This window comes from Drosophila virilis, chromosome X (genome assembly GCF_030788295.1).
Source record: "Drosophila virilis strain 15010-1051.87 chromosome X, Dvir_AGI_RSII-ME, whole genome shotgun sequence".
NCBI classification, from domain to species: Eukaryota; Metazoa; Arthropoda; class Insecta; order Diptera; family Drosophilidae; genus Drosophila; species Drosophila virilis.
Genome location: NC_091543.1, coordinates 18,875,138 through 18,898,511, shown reverse-complemented (window position 1 = coordinate 18,898,511; position 23,374 = coordinate 18,875,138). Strand labels below are relative to the sequence as shown.

Sequence of the window (23,374 nt, the reverse complement as noted above, 5' to 3'; positions counted from 1 at the left end):
AGGGCGGGCTTCTCGCTGCCCACTAAGTGGCCAATGCGATATTTATCGCGGCTATTTGCGGCGCTGGCGCTAAAGAGCACCGGCCACGCCCACACGGCAACGGTCCAAAATTGTCGAGCAGTAGTCATGTGTACGCTTTTAATTCGTTCCGTAACCGACTCGTTAATCATTTGATTGTGCATCTAATTAACATGTCATTAAATTTCGCATGCAAAATCAGATATACGGGGCAAGGTTGTGTGGCGAGGGTTGGGGGTTGAGGTTGCCTGAGGGGTTAGGTGTATTTCGGGCACTAACTTTAAATTAACTCAGACCCGACAGAATTTCAAATTAATTTAATAAGATTATCAAATTATAAATTCATAATTAATATTCATGTCGAGCTGTCTCGCCCACGCCCAGGCTCAGATCCTTCCTCTCCTTGCCTTGGTTCGAGCGAGCTTTGCCCCGCAGCGCACACTATGCAAGGACTAACTTTTAGGCAGTGTATGTGTGTGTGTGTGCGTTTGTGTGTGTGTGTGTTTGTGTGCGTGTGTGTCTGCGTGTGTTAGACTTTGTCCATCTTTCTAGTGCGCTTCTTGGTTACAAGCGTGCAAACTTCAACTTCAACTTGGGTTTTCCCAGCATCAACTTTGCGCTTTTCTTTGCCATTGACAAATAAATTTAACTGACTGCTGTCTGTTTTTTTGGAGGCGGTTGCGTAGGGCCGGGGGCGGGGCTCAGCACAGCCACTTTGACTCAAGTCTTATTTGCATTTGATGATGGATGCTCTTCTGAATGGGCGCCCAATGTGCGCTCGTATTTAGCTCTGAGAACTTGTCACAGTTCGCTTTTCTTGATTTTCCCCTTCATTTTTATTATTTTATTTTATTTTTTACAGTTTTCAACTTTTCTTTTCCCTGTGAATCTTGTTTGAATTAAGCTTTTGCGCGCGCCAGGACTTGGCAGAGCATTGAAGCAACCAAGTCAGAATATGTCTAGAGTGCGATCATTATTCGTGCATAGATTTTGCTTTGCCAGGATAATAGTTTTGTGGACTTCATGGCAAAATCCAAAAAGCATTTTCGGCGTTTCAGCTTGTGATTCGAACCAGCGCCCTGCCTATTGCGTAGATTCGAAAAGAATCAGTTCGGACCAGGTTCCTGCTTCAAGGCTCGTCACAAATTGTCGGATTTTTAGCTTACGTTTCAGACTGAGAGCCTAAAACTGAAATGGGGTTTGTTAAAGTTTGCAGTTCAGGCCAGTCCTTAGTTTAAGTTTAACAAGACTGTCGGTATTTCTGATTGTGGTTTGAACCAGCGTACTGCCTTTAGGTTTGGTTCAACCAGACTGAGGACGCATAAAAGAAATAGTGTGTGTTTCAGTTTGCAATTCGAACCAGCGTCCTGTGTTTAGCGAAGCGCGTCTTCATCCCTTGGAGATATCCCTTAACGTTAGATGAAGTATTTGCGTAGGAATTATCGCAATTTCATCTTCCAGGCGACACTTCTAGACATAACCTGCCAAGTCTAACGATTTGTATTGTCAAGCGAAGCGCGTTCGTATCGCCTTTTTATCGTCCAAAGTCGTGTCGCTGCTGTCAAGTTCTTGTCAATTTGTCATTTGGCTGCCTGCTGCTGTTATATGCAAATAGTTGGCAGCAATTAGCGACTGCAGCTGCAACAGTGCCGCTTAAAAGTGTGCGGCCATTGTCGCTGGACGCCGCTGCTCATTCATGAGCAAATTAAATAAAGAAACTTTTTAATACATTTGCGTTGCGAGTTTGGTTTCTATTTGCTGCTCGCCATTCGCTTTGCCACTTTGTGAAAAGTTTGCTATGCTTTTACTACGGCCACGCGCCGCCTCACGGCGCCAATGGGGGCTGGGTGTGGGCGTGGGCGCGGGCGCAGGGTGGTGGGGCAACCGTTGGCAGGGGCTTTAGCATGATTTATGCCGTTGTTGCGCATTCTGTTTGCTTGCTTGTTGCTGCAGCGTTGCAAGGCACACTCCGCACCCACTCCTGCACATCCCGCACATCCCGCACAGCGCCTGTGGCAAGGCGTAGCAAAAATGTAACTAAAAGTTGCGTGCAAACATTTGCACTATCTGTTAAGTGCTGCCCGCCCACGCCGGCCATGTTCTGGCCAGCCACGCCCCCCTCGAACGCAGTGCGTTAACAGCCAGCAGCTTGCAGCTAACAGCTTGGAGTCCCCCGGCCGTCGCCGCCGCCGCCACCGCCGCCAACGCCCACGCCTCTGGCCAACCGTTGTCTTCTTTAGAGGCTCCGGGACGCCGCTTAACCGACAACCGACTGCACTTTAGCGGATTTGTGTTTTCTCACCCATTTGAAAGGATTACAAAGCGAGAGAAGCGACGCGGCAAAAGTTTGCCGTCTGGAATAGTTAGTAGAAGCGACCACAACAACAACAACAACAACTACAACATTTGTTAGCACATACAATGTTGAGAGAGAGAGAGAGAGACAGAGAGTGAGAGAGAGAGAGAGAGAGAGAGAGAGCACTTACTTACCCCTGCCGCCCTCGGTGCGATAATATTGCGTTGGGGCGGCCGCCGATGAGACCCCTCTATTCATGCCAACGCCTCCAGAAGATTCATTTGGCTCCGGCTCCGTATTCTGTGTATCCAGCATATTGATCATGCGTGGTGGTTGTTCTGCGAAAGAGATTTTAAATTGTTTAAGAATTTGTCCAGCTTTCACACATTCTCAGACCATTTCCCATCTCAAAAAATATGATATCGTTTGTTTCTCTGACTCGAGACAATCATAAAATAGAAAGGGCGGCAAACATAACATCAAATATGATATTAATTAAAAAAAAACAAAATGCTAACTATAAATATAACAATAGGAGCCTTTAAGCCATATTTTTTTTTGATTCCTCATGTCTATTTCCACCCGCAGCTGTGGAAAATTGGTGGAAGGCGCTTGCATGAAACATTTTGTTTACTTCCGATCAGCTTTAAAACTTAGTTATAAACATCTCTCTGATAATTCATTTGGCTTAAATGTGTGAGCGAATGTTAAGGCCTTTTCCGATCATTAAACTGTGTTCGAGAATCCACTTGACTGGCTGGAAATGCGGGTTTTATATTCTCATGATCGAACATTTTGTTTTCTAAGATTCGAGCCTGGCCAAGGCAGGGCTGTGCCCGTTTGTATTTCATATAAAGACCACCCAAACACCAAGGAAATCTGACTATCCAACAATTCATACTTTATTGCCGGACTAGATCAAGTTAGTTTGGCTCGAGTTACAGATTTTGACAAACTTTTTTGTCAATTTGCCATATTATGTTATCGTGCAGCTCGGACTAGACCCCCCTCCACGTACTCCGCCTTGCGGTAACTTTTGGTTAACACTGTGCGTATCTGCACTTATTGTTTATTAACTAACATCATATTAATAAACATTCATTGTTTAACCCATTTGTGATCTGTGGTATGTCGTTTACTTACTGATGCACGGTGCGATGGGGGAATGGCTTTGTTGGTAGCCGCGGGCGCAGCGATTGCAGGTGAGGCCCGTGACGCCGTCCTTGCACGGACATTGACCGCTCGTGTTGTTGCAGATTTTGCCAGATGAGCCGATCGGATGGCACTCGCAGGCTGCAAAAAGTGAAATAGAACAGTTGAGAGCCGCTCAAGAATCAGTTGAAAGGCATTCAGATACAGATACAGATACATTTACAGATACAGATACATTTGTTGTGGCAGTCGCAGCTGCAGCTGCGCCGCGTTGAGAGCTTAATTGTGCTGGCCGCACTTCAAAGTCGTTTGCTTTACTTTTTCTTATGCCAATCGCAAATGCAATCTGCAATCGACACACACAGAGTCACGCGAGCACACACACACACACACACACACACACACACACACACACACACGACTGATTGCCACTTGAATTTAACATGAAGTTGCTTTCAAGTTTTCTTTTTCATCGCGCTTTTCCATTGTCTCTGTACGTTTACGAGCCGTGGAAATGTGCATTAACAGTTAGCAGAGACTGTCGGCTGACACGGTCGCCAATTGACCAAAAGGGCGGCCGCAACAATTGGTTCTTATCATTTTTCATAAATATGTTGTATTTATATATACATTTTTAACGTAGGTTTTTCATCCCGTGCGATTACTGAGTTATTTTGCATATTTTTACTCTTGCTTTTCGCTAGATGCAGCGTACAGTTCCTGTAACTCGGCTAGAAATATTCAATTTTATGAAATAATGGCAACGCCATGCGTTTAGGTCGCAACACTTCTCATATATTACGGTAATTTTTAAATGTTGCTCGGTGCTGCCATTTTTGCTGTGTATTGCTAGGTGGCAACGCTGCAATTTCTAAGCTGTCAGATTTTGATTGAGAAGTTCACGTAGTAAATGCGCATCTGGCAGCTAGTTTGACAGCATGTTAAAGTCCGTTAACTAGAGTTATTTTAAATTGAACTGGTACCGAAATTGTTTGTGTTACTCGCGCCAGCTTCAGAGTTATCCAGAGCATATGCTATGTATACATTTTTTTTTTTAAGAAAATAGGAACCCTTAACTTCTTACTGTGCCTGACAAGCTAGTAATACAAACATAGACATGGAATAATATATGCTATGCTGAGACATTGCATCGATCGAATTATTTGCTTGTAATTTCTGTTTTTATGTGCCGAGCTTTAAAACCATTTCGCCCGCTGCCTTTCATTTTTTAAATACTATTTATTTTTTTGCGGCGCGCGGCGTTTAGCTGCCACCCACAAATGACAAAAATGTGTGTGGCCAATGGCTGCTTAGATCCTGCAGAACTAGCTGCTCCTCATTTGTGTCATCTGGGCTGCCCGAAAGCTGACGTGGCGAGGGTTTTTGCCAACGCCTGCATTTTGCACTTGAATGTGGTCGGTTTAGTTAAATAAGCCGCTTTCGGCCACACACTTTAAATGAAATGGCCCTTAAGACTTGGCGTGTCTAAAGCATTAAGTGCAACTACTGAGCGGTAAACTGAGACTCTACATATTGACCGGGCAGTGCGGGGTGGACCGTAGGGTCGCGAATGAAACTGGGAATGGCAATGGGCAATGGGGACTGGGCATGTAGCTGCCATAGAGCTGAGTGTGCAGCGTGCGTGCAACATTTGGTAATTTAATCCGATTTACAATAAATTAAATGCGATTTATATGCACAGAGCGACACATCCGGAAGATAACAACAACAATGACAATGACAACAACAACAATAACAGACAATAATAACTTGCTACAACAACAGCACTTTAACCATTTTGGCGCTCTTGTGTCCATTGTTGGCCGCAGGGCATACGCTCAGTTATGGGTGGGCGTGGCAGCAACAATATGACAACAATATGACCATACGTATGTGTGTGTGTGTGTGTGTGTGTGTGTGAGCTATCTGAATACTCCACAGCTCGACTGCTGGCATCCTGTTAAAATGGTCAAGGCAAAAAATAAAAAAAAAAAGGAAAAACAAAAAACAAAAAAAAAAAAAATAGCAGCAACAACGAGTTCATTACGCATCCTGCCCCATATCACCGACATGAATATGAACTTCAGCCACACCGCCCGCTTCCTGCGCATATGCATATGCATATATGCATGTGTGTGCGTGTGTGCATGTGTGTGTGCATCTGTGTATTCCTGGCATTTTCCATACGCTCCGTGCTGCGCTTTTTTGCGCATTGACCAAGTAAGAGATTATGAATTTTCATTATAATAAGCCACAGAGGCACACAGAAACACACACACACACACACACACATACACAATGATAATCACACTCGTAGAAAACAACACACAGTACCACCTCTAGTTGCGACGCCCACTTCTATTCACAATGTAATCGAGTTGCTGCATTTGTGCTTAGCTTTAGCTGGATTCTATTTAATGTTTGCCGGCTGCAAGGCTTGGCTGATTCATTCACATTCATTCGCATATCCGATAAGTTACCGGGGAGCACCTTTCACCGCGTTGACTCACTGCACGAAAGGACGACCCAAATAGCCGCATTGAATCACATTCGAGTTGCCAGCTTTGATACAAGTCTGAGTGCATGCAAAAGGCCCAAGCCACACAAAGAGTTGTTTGTCAGTCTCTGGCCAGCAAGAGATGCTCCTGCTCCAATTTGTACGGCTCCAACAACAGATGTCTCTGTCTGCTCTGTTGTGCACTGAAAGGGCTCTTTGAAAAATTGGCTCTTAATTAGGGCAGCACGTGAATCATTGCCCAAGTTAATCGCAGCCAACAGCCAAGTGAATCAAAGTAACATATTCATCATGATGGGCACGGATGAAAGTGCAGCTGGACAGCTGGACGGCTGTAGAGCTGCAGCTGAAAGAAATCTGATTGCAGACAATATAACAAGTATATTTGAAGCAGTTCCTTGTCTCAACTGTTTTCCTTATCCATTTCGCAAATGTTGCAAAATATAGTTCAGATATAACTCTGTATTAGCTGTAAATCAGAGTGAACGAAATAATTGTCAAGCTTTTCGGCTATATATCAGCTCCGGCAAACATTATTTATGTACTTGACTAAACGTTATGGATTTATGTAGACATTTATACAAATTTGACAGCCATCAATTAGACTTTAGAGATTTTGGCGGCCTGGTTTTTCATTTGATATTCAGTTATTGGCACTTTGCTTGCGGTTCATTTATTTTCCCACAAATTTTCTGGATTTCCAATTTTTGACAGAGCCCTGTTTCGCTTTTATTTACAATGCTTAACATTTGTTTGGCTTTTATTTATTTTGCTTGGGCTTCCAAAAATTAATTAACCGAAGTTTCACAGTGTGCGCCGTTTGCGTGCTCACACTCACACAGATACTTACACTCACTCACACACACACACACACACACACACCGATTCACATTCAGATATTCATATTCACACTCACACAGCGCGGCTCTGGGCGAAATGTAAACATCATAAAGCAAATCAAGCGCAATTTGTTATTGTTTATTTCAACTTTGCGCAAGCGAACCAACCACACCAATACCCATGCCCACGTCCACGTCTACGCCCACGCCCACGGTCGCCAGCCCCCAGCCCCCAACCCCCAGCCTCCTCTTAGCTGACCGCCAGCAAAAAGTGCGTAACGTCGACGACGCAGTGGCCACTTCCCATCAATTGCCATAAAATATTAGCCGAAATTTCGTAGTCCAGCAGAAAAAATGGTGAGCAATAAAAAGCACAGCTGCCGCCTCTAGGAGGGGGCCGTAGAAGGGAGGGGGGGTGGGGGATGGTGCCTGCTGCTGTTTGTTATTATTAGACAAATAGATTCATGCAATTTTCAAAAGAAACCAAACACAGAACAAGAATTATGAAAAGATTTCGCCTCGTCGAGTCGCAATCGAATGATTTGCTGTGCGAGGGATTACACCTGACCGCATCCGATCTGGTCGAGGTGAACACTAAACAGACCGCGCTCCAGCCAGATACATTGTACATCTGATGGATGCCCGGCATGAATCATGCTAGTTGCCACATGCAACAGATTGCACTATTTGTACATTTCATGCACAATTTGCTGCACTTAAAGTGTGAATACACTCATAGTATTCGTATTGTTAATCACATTTATACCGATTGGAATATCTATCACCATAGTCCATTCATTCCAAACTATACTTTTGGGCACCTATTCATTTTGAAATTGTGAATACAAATGAATACAACCAAAATATTTATATCATTTATGCAAATGTTTATTTATATTATTATTGGCCATCAAACCAATTGGTGTGAGTAGAAATGAATACACGGATTCGAGCGTACATATTTAATGAATACGCGTCGATGAATATGTTTTGAATGTCTTGTAAATCACATTCAAAACGATATATAAATATCCATCTCAAAATTCAATCGCTTAAAATTGAAATATTTTTTGAATAACAACCATTTCATTTAAATTGTGAATATGTATATTTGATGAATCACATTAAAAATCAAATGAATGTAGAAGTTAATCGACGATTTAGAGTTCAAATGTTTGAATATTCTTGTTGGGAGTAAAAGGACATCTTTTCTTTATATTGAAAAAAAAAGAGCGCAAAAGAATAATATAACTTAATTCTATTAATTAAAAGACATGAGTATTCATGAATACACTCGCAAGTTGAATAACACTTTAAAAATGCTCAACTAATCAAAGTTGTGAATAGAAATGCACTCAATTAAATAAGTGAATAAGTACTTTTGACTACTTTTCCTTCTGTATCAAGAAACTGCTTGAAATTAAATAATCAGTGAATACATTCAAGCCAATCGAACTGAATAGTCTGTCTTCCCGTCTAGTCTGGTTGGGTATTGGCAGAGTCTCTTTACTGGCCTATTAATAAATCAATAGCTTCACACGGCGCGACAAAAGTTATGCTCCATTCTGGTAGGTCGTCCGCATCCCTGGTCCTGCTCCTGGGCCTGCTTGTGGTCCTGCTCCTGCCGCTGCCGCTGCCGCTGCTCCTGTCTCTGCCCAATTGCTGATGGGAAAAAGTTTATCGCGGTTGCAACTGGCGCAAAGTTCGCTTAACTTTTGCGACGATGCCAAATGAGCAAAGACTTTCGCAGGCGAATCCCTTACAGACTTCGAGCTGGAGAAGTTGCTGGCTGGGCCGACCTGTGCTCAAATGGATTGTTACAATTTTGTTGCATGTACAACACGGCAAGACTGCAAACTTTTTGGCGTCAGGTGCGAAGCGTGGAGGCTCCGGCAGTGGCAAGAAATAAGAGCCTCATTGTATTTGGAAACTTTGGCGCACTTTTCAAATTGTGCGTTCAAATCGAGACACAGACATAAAGACTATTAAAAATCAAACGAAGCGCATAAAAGTAGGCAATTTCACATTGCCAAAAGCTCTGACGGGTGCCGCTCCTGGGCGTGCTCCCGGTGGTTGGCCTAGTGGTGGGGAGGAAGGTGGGGCAAAATACGAAATGGCAGCGCCAATTTGACGCTCGAACAATTTGCACAGCTTTAAATGTCAACTCGTATGCAAAATGTCATAATTCAAATTCCGGCTACACTCTGCCCACGCCCACGCCCACGCCCACAAAAGCCGCCGGAGAGCCAAAAGCGCGGCCGGCCCGAGGTTTGCTCTATGTGTACGTGGGTGGTTGCTCCTGGTATATGCAGTGCTTATACCCTAAGACCTCAGTTGAGTTGCGAGGGTTGATCAGCGCACAGAGCTGGCGGGGATGCGATACACAAAATTGAACTGTGGCTACTTTCATCTTCTTTTAATTTTTTAAATAATGTTTTTTAGGCAACTGGCTTCGTTAAATGTTCAGCTCATCGCAAGAAGTCAATTGGTAGTCCGCCCTTAAGCCGGTTCGGCTTACACTCGACTTTAAACATTGTTGCTTTAACCCCACTATTTTTTTAACAAAATTTATTGGTTAGGTTTACGTTTCGATTCGCCTGCTTATTCAGTAGCTGGTTTGATTTAAGGTGCGGTTCATAATAAGAGGGTTTGGCCTTGATTTTCGAACCATACAAGTTTCGTATAAGGTTAAATGTCTTGACTCAGGTTTTGGTTCAGCTGACTTTTGGCTTATAGGTTCATTATAAAAAATCAATTGTTGAAACACGGTTTTATATTTTGATAATTATTTCTTAAAATGATTTTCTGATATCTTTTTAATGCAACAATTAGTAAATTTTTTATTTTTCCACAATTTTTTTGTTGTTCTAAGCCTTGCAGAGTATTTTCGGTTGGTATTCTTTAAACTCTTCTTACTATTAAACTCTATATCAGAAATCTATATAAATTATATGTACAGGGTATTTACCGTTGCGAATTGCGTCCGACTTTAAAATGCTCTCTCTTTTTGGTAGCAGCAACTTTTATTGCTGCGCCAGCGTAAAATTTGCCTCGCCGCTTAGTTTGTGCTCCCCTCGGCCCCTTTTACATAGTTATAATAGATTTTTGTAGCTTAGTTTTTAAAACCATCAGAACTTACCGCCACCCACCACCCACCCATCCCCCCTGCCTTCTTTTTTGTAAGCTCTATGATAAATGCATTTTGGTCTGGCATTCAATTAAGTAAGTTGGCCGGAACGGTCGCAGCTCGACCTTTAACCAATTTGTAACAGTTGCAAAGCGAGTTTTATGAAATTCTAATGATGTTTCCGCCCCCGTCCGCACAAGATACACACTCACACCCCTCCCCAAAGCAAACCCACCGCCACCCCTGTCTAATGATTACGTTGGCAGCGGCTGCGTTTCATGAACTTGCTGCGGCAAAATGGGCAGTTAAAGAAGTTTCTGCTCGGTGTGTGTGTGTCTGGCTGTGTGTGTGTATGTGTGTGTCAGTGTGTCGTGCCTGTGTGTGTGTGTGTGTGTGCAAGTGTCTGTCGCATAGGTAATTCATGACATTATTTTAATTGCTGAGGCTGCTGCTGTTATTGCTGTTACATTTCGCACGTGACTTTCTGATTTTATGGCTTTTAATTTCACGTATTTAGCTACGGATATTGTTAATTGTATTCATGTCCGCCCTCCCCCAGCCCGCCCATACAACGACACGCCCATTGGTATTGCCTCGTTTATGACATGCCATATACATATAATTTTGTCCCATTGTGTTATTGACACAAAAGCCAAGCACTGCCAATTTGCGGTATCTTTTGCATTTATAGGGTAGCCAGGGGTATAACAAAAGGTGCATATTCCTAGCCTCAAAAATGTTACAAAATGTCCTGGACATAAGTCCAGTTTATTTCGAACATTACTAGCTGAATGTAGCCAAGAAGCAGTAGTGAGAGTATCCCACAGTCGTGTTACTGTTGTTGTTTTTCTGGATTTGATGTTGCATGGGGCATAAAATTAATGATGTCACAGCGGTGACATAAAAAGCAGAGCATACTTTTTGGGGCTGGGACGGCTTTTAATTATCCAAAGATTTGTAACAAACAGCAAATATAATAACAACCAAAAGCTAAACTAATATGAATAATGGTAAAATGTGTGTGTGCGTGTGTGTGTGTGTGTGTGTGTGCGTGTGTGTGTGTGTGCCTTGCAATCTCGAATTGGACAAATAATAATGTGTAATTTTCCGGTCATTGAAACATTTGCGCAAATAAGGAAATTGGCTGAGCCGAAACTGAAATGGCTTTGACAACATGTCAGTCCAAGTGTGTGTGCGTGTGTGTGTGTGCGTGCGTGCGTGTGTGTAATGGTTTGCCTGGTCATCCGTTTGGACAGCCCACAATGTCTGTCCCGATTTGCCGTGCCCTCGCCCGGCCCTGCTGACTGACGGATGAGTTATGGCTCTGGCCACGTCTGCTTCATTTTGCTCTGCTCAAGTAAATCATTTGAATATTTAAATTAAATCGAAATCATGTCAAGAACAACAACAATAATAACAACAACAACAACAACGACGGCAACTGCATGTTGTCTGTGCATCTTCACTCCTGTCCCGGAAGTCTCTGCACAAAGTGTTTGCTTTAAGGCGTTAATTATAATGCGAGACATGCGAGCAGCGCGTGTTTTGCCATCTAAGAGAAAACTTATAATTTCTCAAATATGAATCGAGTTGAAAAATGAAATAAAATATTAAATATTTATAACTGACGAGCAGATGCAGAGAGCAGCTTACAAGCTAACAGCTAGACGTGATATATATATATATATACATATATACCTACATAATATGAATGTATGTATGTGTCTATGTGTAATCAGTATGCAGCAAAATAAAGCCAGAAACTAGTCGAAGGTAGGTTGGTTCGCTGCAAAATCGATTAAAAGCTGTGTATTCTCAAAGGGTATTTAACTATTAAAAGTCTTAGCACTTCTAAAACTTTGTTAGGTTTTAGTTAATTAAGACTATCATTAGTCTTGGATTGTTTTTTATACCGTGACCTTATTGAAAATAGCTTTAAAGCTGTTTTTTTGCGCAAATCTTTAAGGTTTATAGAACAATTGACACTTATCGACTAGAATGTTATATAAGATAGAGCATTCTTTATTTTATATAAATCGTTTAAATTGATTAATTGGAACTACAACCAATTTTCTGAGAATCTATGTTTAATCTATGGCACACTCAGATCTACTGACTATAATTTAATCAAGGTCAGTTAGCAAACACAGAAGCCACTAAAGACAACATGTGGTTAAATTGACAAGCCACGTGGCTGTGGCAGCTACCACAAGTTGCAAGAATTGCAAACCGTATACATGTGGACAGATACATTCATATGCTCGTCTTTAATCAGAATTGCCGTGGCAAGAAAGAACGGTCGATTTGGATTGCCTAAAGACTTTATTTAATAAAAAAATATCTTTTGATAATTGACCATTTAACGCTTAAAAGTTGTGCTTTAAAGCTTAAAACAAAGAAAAACACGGTTCAAGATTAAAGTAGAATTAGAAATAAGCTCAATCTACATTCGATTTAATTTTAAAATGGAACTACAAGAGTCTTGATCTTTAAAAACGTTAGATAATATAATTAAAATGCAGCCCGTTAGGTGTTTCTGTATATCCATAATTAAGTTACTTATTATTTATATTTATACTTTTGAAAAGTTTCCCCTTTTGCCTTCTTTCAGCTAAAGCATTTCTTAGACATTCATATTGGCAAATTTGTTTCTTGGTACGAGTGTTCGTCATATGTGAAAAGTGCTTGCTTAATAATGTATTTGCTGAGTATCCACGTAGTTTGTCCGTTTTAGTTGTTTTATTCTAGATATTCTGAAGAAATTCATCTTGGCGAAATTGTTTCCTCACATTTTTCCAGCTAAAAAGCTTTTAGCTGCTGCCCTTGTGCTTGTTTTTGGTTCTCAGGAAAATGTTTGCAAATTGCTTTGCCCAAATCTTTGATATTAAATTGATGCGATTTCATCGAGTGATTTATGCAGACTTTTCAAGGTATATACTAGAAGTATTTATCTTTCGAAAAGCTAAACCCATTATCATTTCGCATGCATCAAAGAAATTTTATTGAAATGCGAGCCACTTGTTCTACTACGGCAGATTGGGATATATTGCGTCAACCGACTGCTGTTTCCATGCTATAGTCGATGCACTTGATCTGGATCTGAAGTACTTGCGTTTGTAATGCGGCGCAAATGTTGCATTAAGGCTGCCGGCAGGTCAAGACAACTCCAGACAGTTGACTAATTGAAAGGCAACCCGCCAAATGGTCAACCCAAGGCAAACCAAGCAGGACGTAAAACATTCTGCCATCACGCAACAACCACAACTGCAACAACAACAATGAAAACGGGCTGAACAACAATGAGAACAAATGCGAAAACCACAATGCAAAAATGTTTTAAACAAATTGCACGCGTGTCAAAATTTAAATGAATAAATTTCTTTCGACGTTGCGCAAATAAAACAAAAAAAAATTAAGGAAAGGCAACAAAATAAAATAAATAAAAAAAAAAATAACAACAAAAATTTTGAAAATAAAACAAAATTCTGCAAAGAGAAGCCGCCGACGATTAAACACAGCAAGGCTTTAGGTGTGTATGTGGCTTTGTGTGTGTGTGTGTGTGTGTGTTGATGCTTACTTGACTTATTTACGATGTGCGCATTTGGCTGGCCTTGTAAATTTGGTTGTTGTTGTTGCCGGATTTGTTTGCGCTGCGTTGTATAATTAATTAAAAATCGATAAGATTTTGATATGGATTTAACGGCTTTTCAGAATTATGATGCTTAGTCAGCAGCAGCAGCAGCAGCAGCAGCAGCAGCAACCACAGCAACGACAGCAGCGACGTCTTTTGAGAAATGATGACAAATGGGACACGCGGCGTATGCGCAATTCGCAGCTGCGGGGGTCGGCAACCAGCCGAGCCGAACAGGAACTACAATAACACCAACAATTACATGCACAACAATTTATTTGTAGGAAATAATATATTTTGTTTGTTGTTTTTATTTTTTTTTCTTGTGCTATTTAAGCACCTTTTTTGTTTGTTTACAAATCTCAATTTGCAATTGGCCAAAAATGAATACGGAAAATTTGTTGTGCGGACGTCAGTTCTGATACGAAACGCACAGTTAGATGGATATAGATTTGTTTCTATATGCATATGTGGGCTAAATATAGTAATTGCCCAGTTTTGTTTTTAGCCAGCCATCTGCTCTTGTTGTTGTTGTTGTTGTTGTTGCTGCTGTTCGACCGATTTATTTGGCCGAGTTGATTAGACGGCGCGTGAAAATTATTGCCAGCTCATAAATTAGCTGACCACACTGCCCAGTTCCTGTTGAGCTAATGCTCGTTCTGATTATACCCTGTAGCCATAATATCTTAAGGGTATATCAATCAAGTAAATAATATGTATTTATGTCTATATGTATCTGATCCACTTTTCATAACACTTCCGTTTGCAGTACAGAAATAGATAGAGATTGGCGATAAAAAATCGATTATATTTGATTTATCGATTTATTTATATGAGCGCGTTTTTGACTATTGAATGTAAATAAAAGATATTTAACTCTTATCAGCGTGAGGAATTTAACGCTTAACTAAGCTAATTCAGATCCGTGTACAGGGTATTTAGCAGTCTGTCAGTGTCGAGTGTAGCATTCGTACTTCTCTTTTCGGATTTTTAAATCGGGCTCTCAGTTTTTGACTGCCCGTCGATTGGCAAGCGCGGCAAATTTATCGGTTACATAAATTATTTTGAATATTTTTAAAGGTCGTTCTTGAAAGAGATTGCATTTTTTGATAATGTTGGCTCTTTACGAGTTATGGACACAATTTGGGATAATTAGTGTGAATTGGGGAGGAATTTTGTTTGTTTTTCTTTTGTTTCAAGTGTGGCAACAGTTAATTAAATTTTAAGTAGCGACTCGTTCTGGAATTTCTTGAACGTTTTTGGCATTACGGAATGCCCACACGGCCCCCGGGGGGTAGCATTCGAATATATAGCACATGTGGCAATTCATCACAGTTGACTTACCTTTGCACACCTTTCGATGATTCAACGGCTTGCTGGGATCCCGATAGTAGCCCTCCTTGCATAGATGACAATTGCGTCCCGTGGTCGAGTGTCGACAGTTCTGGCAGACGCCGCCAGAGACGCCAAGTGAGATGCGAAAGATATCCATATTGAAGCGACATTGACGTGCATGATTATTGCAATTGCACACTGCGAAAGAAAAGAGAGAGAGAGAGAGAGAGGGAGGGAGAGATGGTCAATTAGAAAGCGCTGGCTGGATGAGCATGTAATATATAGCATTTGCCTAACTATCTCTTAACTACCATCAATGGCTTTATTACACCCCATTTTAAACTTGGCAAATGCGTTAAATGGAAATAAATGGAACGCAAATCGTCCAACAATGCGCAACCGAAGCACGAGATGGGCTCCAGCTGGACTGGGTGGAGTGTGGAGGGTTGAGTGGGGGCTGTCGGCAGCGATGGGGCCAAGGCATGTTATTTTTCTAGCGGGACATTGGCTTCTATTGCATAATTTATGCGGCGATTTGTTTGAACGGCTTTAAGAGCCCTCATCAGCATTGGAATAGAACCATCCATGGCTTTATGCTACTAAACTATACTACTATACCCTATAGCCTATTCGCCACGGTAGCTCACTTTAGCTGGCTTTAAGATAATATTGTCAATTTCTTATAATAACGTTTAAAAGGCGCATTAATGCTCTTCATTTGAGTTTAGTTATTATAAAAAAACTAAACTCAAATTTGTTAAACATCTAAAACTTGCTGAACCAGCATTTGGACTCGATGCTTAACCTTAACCTAAGCTGAAAGCCCACTTGTATTAGAAAATTATTATATAAAGTATTTGCATTTTATTCCAATATCTATAAGTTAGGGCATTTGGAATTCGTTGCGTGTTTAGCTTTGTCTGTCGCTTCATGTTTTGCTTTTGGCAAACAATTTTGCTATTGACATTCGATGACGTCTGCTGTGTTGGCATCTTTAGCTCCCCATCGTCAGCTTTGTTTGAGTTGAAGTCCAACTTGGAGCTGTCAATGGCAAAGGCCGACGCTTGCAGCTTGTGGCTACACAAAAAAAAAAGTCAAAAAAACTTGAAGCGTGCCTCAACTCCACAACTGTCCACCTATCCATGCAAGTCAACTGTGTATACGTATGTGTGTGCGCACACATGTTATAATTATCTTTCACACATTGTGAGGCGCAGACAAAGCGGCTGCCTGTCGTCTGCTGCTCTGTCCACAGAGCCCCTCTCTGCGCTTCTCAGGCGCTAGGCGCGCGCCAGCCGCAGACAAAGTTATGTCAGCGCAAATATTTGAGAGCAGTCGACTTGTCGGGGCCATTGGTTGCTATGTATGCACACAAGCACACAAGCACACACATATACATATTTCTTTTTGCGAATGTGCGCGTGTGTGTCTCTGTGTGCAGGTGCTGTATGAAGAAGCGTCAACAGAAGAGCTCTGTGTGCAAATATTTAGAACAAAACATGGAAAAACTCTGCCACGGCGTATGGCTAATTGCCAAGCCGAAGGGCCGAGTGGGATTGGCCGCGGATGCAGATCCCTTCCCATAGTCCGGTGTTAAAAAATGCTAGATAATTAATTTTAATGACACACTTTTTGGCAGCTGACTGCCAATGCAACTTGATTTATGGCTCAGCCTTTTCGATTTCGTGTAAATCTCACTCACAAAGATTACAAAACGCGTCTTAAAACTATGCATAAAACTGTTCATTAGGCCACGATATTTGTGGCCCGGGCGTTATCTGAGCCGCGCAACGCGTCGCATTGGTAATTAAGTTTAAATTTGATAAGTGAACCCAAAAAGCCAGCCACAGCACAATCAAATTGTCAGCTGCCAGCCGTATCTCAATACGTATCTGCATCTGTTTCTGTGTGTGTGTGTGTGTGTGTGTGTGTGTGTGTGTGTGTGTGTTTGTATCTGTAGCTGCATCTGCATCATCAGCTAGGCCCTCTAATTAACTGACCCAGGGTTGAACATATTATGCGAGGCGCTTTACTTTCAGCTTAAACACATTAGGGCCATGGCTAAGAGGGGAAATGGCTAAAGCGATTGACAGTTTGTCGATGCAGGCATAAAAGGAAGTCGCTGTTGTATCTTCGGGTTCGTTGAAGTTCAAATACCCTTCCAGACATATCAGACATAAGAGCAAGGCTTAACTGAACATATGAACCAACAACTGGTTCAAATCTTGAACCCAACTATTTGAAAAGCATAGGCTCGGCTTAAGGCTTTAGGCCTTACTCAAGCATTGCTAAACTGACTCAGCCGACATGGATGTTACTTATATTGGGTTAGCTTTTGACATATAAAACTAACGACTAACCCAAGGCAAGGGTAAAACAGGATGAGGAAGAGAAAGCCGAGAAAGCTAAAATCGTTTTATCGTTGACTTTGGTCATTGCCATCGCTTGCTCAATACTCAATGTGCTGGGCTCTGTCCAGTGTCTGGTGTCAACTGTCCAATCTCTGATGCTCATGTCCGTGTCCGTGTCCATGTCCGTTGCTCGTTGTCCTTTGGCCGTGTCCTCGCAGCGTTTTCAATTTGCTTGCCTTCGCGCTCGTCGACATTTCATCGTTTTATGATTGATTGCGTTTGCCTCGCTCTGATTTTCAGTTACCAAAATTGTGAATTTCGTGTCCATGCGAATGTGGCTCAATGGCAGCGATAACTAACGCCGAGGGCGGGGGGGGTAGTTGGGTCTGTGTGGCATGTGGCATGATTGTCTGCCGCCCCATCTTGTAGCTGCTGCTGCTGCTGCTCGCGCTCTGTTGGTATGCGTTTGCGGTTGCGGTTGCTGCTTTGCGTTTTTGCGCTGCAATTTGACAATTTCATCGCAAAATTGTTTTGGTGTTTGTGGCCATGTTCAGTTGTGGTATGCAAATGTGTGTGCGCGCGTGTCTGTGTTAGTCTGTGATTTATCAAAAGTGGTCGATTTACACATTTTTGTTTACGTGCAAGCGCTGGTAATTAATAATTTTTGGGAACTACAAAGGCAACTGATTGTTCCCGGAGTCACGTCTAAAATGCGAAATGCCAAAAGTCTTTTAGTCAATAAAATAAGAGCGAGAGAGAGAGAGAGATAAAGCGAGAGAGCGAGGCAGAGCTAGTTGAATCATATCATTAAGCTTGCATATATTCAACACATTTGGTTTTTATTATTTCCTCGTTTGGTGGGCATTGTTCGAGTATTAGCTGAGCAGCTACTCAACATTTCCGTTTTTGTGAAATTCATTTAATGTGCACAATCTGGCAGCAGCTTTCGCTTCAGTTCGTCTTGGATCCTATCAAGCAAACGCATATGCATAATTCATTTCAATCTTCAGACCCAGCACAAATTTTGAAGATTTCAAAGTATGCGTTGACCTATTCCAAGTGACCTGGTTTGGCGGGTTGGTACTTGGTAATCGGGCTGGTGTGTTTGCATCTTATTTATAAACATTTTCGGCTTAAATGCCCCCAAGTAGTCATAAAATTTCCCGTTCATTCTAAACTTTTCTTTTATGCCCACATAAATTGTTCGCACTTTCTTCCCTGGAAGCGCCCATAATACTCAGAAATCCATTGCCGATTGTTGTGGATGCCATTGCTTGGGATCAGCACTCTCATCTGCATCTATTCCGACTTATATGCACAGTCACTCATAATTGAGCTCTTTATATATTTGGCGAAGCTTCGTTATTAAGTATTACAATTATAATATCGGTGCTAGAACAAGCGGCTAATTGGCTGACAATTAGCGCCAAGCCAAAGAGCTTTGTTGAAAACTGAACTGTTCTACTTAAAAGATATTCGCGAATTCCGCTTTGAAATTTTGTTTGATATGCGCCTGGTGCGATGGATATTTATGCCATCCTCTGCACGCGGCATTGGCATGCGAATTTTAAGCAAAATATACCATCCACTTGCTCGACTAACTACGAGATCTCGGGATATATTAGGGCTAGTTGGAAAGACTTTGATTTGTAATTACATACATAGTTGCTTGTGGAACGTCCTAAACAAAAACTCTAATTGATAGCTCTATTTTATACTATAATCAACCAAGTGTGAATCTTTCAAATATGAATAAACAACAAACTGCCAAAATAAGTTAAATGAAGATAATGAAGTAGGACCTAACTACGTGAAACCAGCAGACCCAGCACTCGCCTCACAAAGCGACAGATAGACAGACAAAAGCATGTTTCTTTTGAATCAGTGCGATGGATCACGAGCTCCATTGAACATCTTCAGAACAAAAACAAATTTCTGAAGCATTTCGTTTTGATATCGCCCCACAATCGACCTCTGGCATTTGCCACTTGTTTTGTTGTTTGCTCCATCAAAAGCTATGAGCATATTTTTGCCGCTTCCTTGCGACTGCAATTAAGGCGACAACAGCGAGGCGCGGCATGGTAAGGCAAGGCAAGGCAAGGCAAGGCGTTGCACGGGGCGAGCTACTTGCAGCTTTCGCGTGCCGCAGCTGCAACATTTTCCTTGTCAACGGCAGGCAGCAGAAACAACGATTACAAATTGTTTGCTGCCAGCGGCAAAGTAAATAAATAAATACACAAAAATGTCTGCTTAAAAATAAATTTTTAGCTCAGCCACATTGTGGAATTCTGTTATAGTTGTTGCCGCTGCCTGTTGCAGTTGCTGTTGTTCTTGTTGTTGTTGTTGCTGTTGCTTTTGAGGTTTTGTTTTCCAATTAACACAAACGAATTAACATATAAATATATATAGAGAAGGCAATACCGATATCCTGCCGCTAATAAAAAACAAAGTTCATGGCCCACACACGCACACACACACACACATTCATAAGGGGCTGAGTGAAGCCTAGATCGGCATTGTGAGAATTTATGTTTAGTTTTTCGTTGAATTGCTTTTCGTCTGCCTGTGTATAGCTGTGTGTGTGTGTGTGTGTGTGTGTGTGTGTCTTGCCCGTTTGTTTTCTTATTTAAATCAAGGTACAAAATTATTTTCAATTTGCCTCAAACGAAACGAGTCTCCACTTGGACTCTCAAATACACAGTATTTTGCCTTTTGCTTTTAATTTCAAATTCCGATTTCGATTTCTGCTCTTTTTTTCTCCCAAATTAGTGAAATGCAGCCCGGCGCGGTGCGGAGGCTGTGCGGAGGACCCCAAAGAAAAACAATAAACAAATTTTCAAAATGTTTGTGTGCTCAGCTTCAATTTGATGTTAGTTTTCCACGCGAACAGGCGAGAGCGGGGCAGCAAACGAGGGTGAGTTAAATAAACGACTCGTTAAGACACATAAATAAAACGCACCAAGTTTCCTAATTAAGTCGCCCGAGCACACACAAAAAGTGGCCCAAAAATAAAAACAAAATAAGTAAAAGTCGAATAGAAGAACATTTTAAGTACAACGACTACGAAGTGGGCATACACTTTCCAAAATCATTTTGAAATCAACCAAGAAACGAAAATTCATAAGAAACTTATCTTTAAATGAAAGTGAAACATTTGTAATCTGCCCTTGTAGTTTTGTTACAAAAGGCGAGCTGTTAGAACCAGGAAAAGAAATGTCGCTGGTTCGTAGCAGCTCTCTGCTACGGACTCGTTGAGCTTAAGGCCAGTTTCAAGCCATAGAAACTTATGATAGAAGGACATGCGTCGAATTAGCCAGGTCTATTTATTTATTAGTTTCGCAGCTATCTTTCGGCAGCTCAGTACATATAACTTATAGTAATAAGCCTTATAAATAATTGGTTTAAAATGAAGTTCTTGACCAAACTCAGCAAACTCTCTCTTATGACGCATTGGGTGAGGCTTAACAATAATTTAATTGTTAGGCAACCAGAAAACTTTGTGAAAAAGCGCAACAAAGTTCTATTGAGTGTTGTTGTTGGTGTCGAAAAAGACGCCCAGCATGTGTGTGTGTGTGTGTGTGTATCTGTACGTCGGTTAGATAAACAAACTAGCTGCCAGCTAAACAGCAACAACAACTGCAGCTCGCAGGTACTGCCAAGATCAAGACATGAAGAAAGAGAGAGCGAGAGAGGGACTCATTTGTTGTTGCTACTGGCAAGCAGCCACCCGCTGCTCGTTGCCTGCTGCCTACGTCAACGTCAACGTCAACGTCGACGTCGACAGCGACCTCAAGTGTCTGGTTGGGCTGCCGCTTGTTGTTGGTTTTGATCTTTGTTTTGATTGGGATTGGGATTTGGATTTGGATTCGGTTGCCAGTTCAAAAGATCATTCGGCTGCGCTTTGCATTTGGATTGTGTTCTGCGCGCTTTGTCATTAGACGGAGCAGAAGGAGGAGCTGCTGGAGGAGCCTGCTGCTGCTGCCGCCACTGTAGCTGCAACTGGAAGCTGCAACTGGTAGCTGGTAGCTGGTAGCTAGTGGTGTTGAAATGTCAGCGGTGCGCACTTGGTGCACATGGCCTCCAAGTGCGGCAATATGTTTTGTTTAACTTTTGGGCTCTTGTTGCTGCTGCATTTGCATTTGTTTGTTTATCTTTCAGTCTCTGAGAAATCGTGGACTCTGTGCTGCGCTGCCTGCCGCTGTTATTGCAGCCGCGCCCCGCCTTAATTACAGCGCCAGGGCTAATTCAAATTAATGATTTTTAAATGCGCAAAATATGCGCTACTGATTTCCAGTTGACAGACTTGACTTGCCAGCATGGCACCAAGCTTCGAATAGAGTTGTCGATTGTATTTAATTAAGGGAAACAAGCTCTGCTAGCTCTCGCTCTCTCTCTCTCTCTCTATCACTCTCGCTCTCTCTCTGTTCCCCTGTCTCTCTCTCTCTCTCTCTCGGTGTCTTGTGTCTGTCAGACTGTCTGTCTCTGCTGCCATTCGACTTTGTCCTGTAGATTCCCTATCATTTTATGGCTGCTTGGCTGTAACAAATTCTTTAGAATCGAAGCGGCAACTGAAATGCGATGCGGCCAAAAGGTCAAAGCGGGCAGCCCAAAACATAAATCAGCAGCCACTACCTCTCTCTCTCTTTCTCTCTCTCGCTCTCTCACTACCGCTCTCTTCCTCTTAATCTCACTCTCATTTTACACCTCTTGAGCAGGCGGCAATTTCAATGTCACAGTTGCAGTTGTTGCAAGTTGCAACTTGTTGCCCTTTCCCACATAGCAGACAGCTCATATAACTGCAGCGCAGACAACTCAGATGCTCTCCGACGTGTGTGCATAATGACTTTTACAAGAAGCTTGTCACACTGTGGCTACTAATCAGCATGACGCGTCAACTTCATGCTTCTGCAGCTCGTTACACGCTCGAGCTTGTGAGTCCAATAAAATGTGGCATTTGCTGATCCCAACATGAGAAATAATTTTATAATTTCGATGCAAGGTGAGAGAAACGTGCCTAATTCAGGAATATTTGCATCAGACCCAACAAAGTTTATATTGATTTTTAATTTTGAGATGTGTTTGTGGGAAACGCATTTTAAAACAACAAAAGTTGAGTTTCTTTTTTTTGAGTTTATATTGAACTTATAACTTTTCATAAATCTAAAGTTTTGACAAACATATTTTGTTTGCTTTTTTCCAAAATGCCTACATTTTTTTGCAAGATCATTTCTGGGTTTCAACTTTTTGGGGTCAAAGATCAAAACTAAAATATTCTCCCCTGGGTATCAAGAGGGCATCAATGTGTTGTGTAAGTGTATTTGAGCATCGGTTTTTGTTATACATTTTTTCCTTTTTCCTTTTTATTTACTTATTTTTTTTTTTTTTTTTTGGATAATTCGTCTTGGTCACATTGGGCGTACGTGTAAAATCTCCAGCTGGGCGGCCAATGGCGACAATGGGCAAAAATGGTAGGAAATTCAAATCCTTTTGTGTTGCACAGTTTTTGCCATTTATGGCACTTAAGCAAATTAATAAGAGATGCCTTTTGGGCGGGCCAACTGGACAATGGCATTCAGTGCTTGGATGTGGATGTGGATGTGGATGAGAATGAGGATAAGGATGAGCCTGAGATCGGGCCCTGGCATGCTAAATGCTGTATCTCTCTAGGCTCAGCTCATTTGGCCGTTTTCATGCATTTTAATCTTTTTGTTACGCTGCGAGCATCAGGTCTGGGTCAGGGTCAGGGGCAGCGGCAGAGGCCGGAGCAGGGATAGGAGCGAAGGGCAGTGCCACATTTATTGTATGCGAGTCGGGGCTTCGATTTGGTCGATTGTTCAATGAGTTTTCCAAGCGGCAGCTGTCGCCCTTTTGTTGCCATGTTGCACATTTTGGACCGAATCCATTCAGCAAAACTATGCAGCCCGAAATGCATGCAAAATGTCCCTACCCCTGCCCCTGGCACCGTCCCTGCCCTTGTGCCCGTCCCTTTCCTTGTCCCATGATGCGGCGGCTCTGTGAGTTGCTTTTGCATTTATTTACATTTGCCTGGCGGATGGACAGAGAGACGGACGGAGTTGAAAGCAGAGTCCGCATGTATAGGCTACAATCCC

The 23,374-nt window shown here is 42.0% G+C and overlaps 1 protein-coding gene across 2 annotated transcripts in view; it reads right to left on the bottom strand.

The window, feature by feature from the left end:
- The window catches only part of NetA (Netrin-A), a 48,800-nt gene that overhangs the window by 2,905 nt on the left and 22,521 nt on the right, over positions 1 to 23,374 (bottom strand). The window contains exons 2-4 of one of the 2 annotated variants that reach the window (XM_015170833.3): positions 14,923 to 15,111; positions 3,458 to 3,607; positions 2,505 to 2,652 (exon numbers count right to left, since the gene is read on the bottom strand). In XM_015170833.3, coding sequence (XP_015026319.1) covers positions 2,505 to 2,652; positions 3,458 to 3,607; positions 14,923 to 15,111 — 487 coding nt within the window. The remainder of the gene's footprint in view (positions 1 to 2,504; positions 2,653 to 3,457; positions 3,608 to 14,922; positions 15,112 to 23,374) is intronic. The other variant, XM_002055711.4, reaches the window with a different exon arrangement.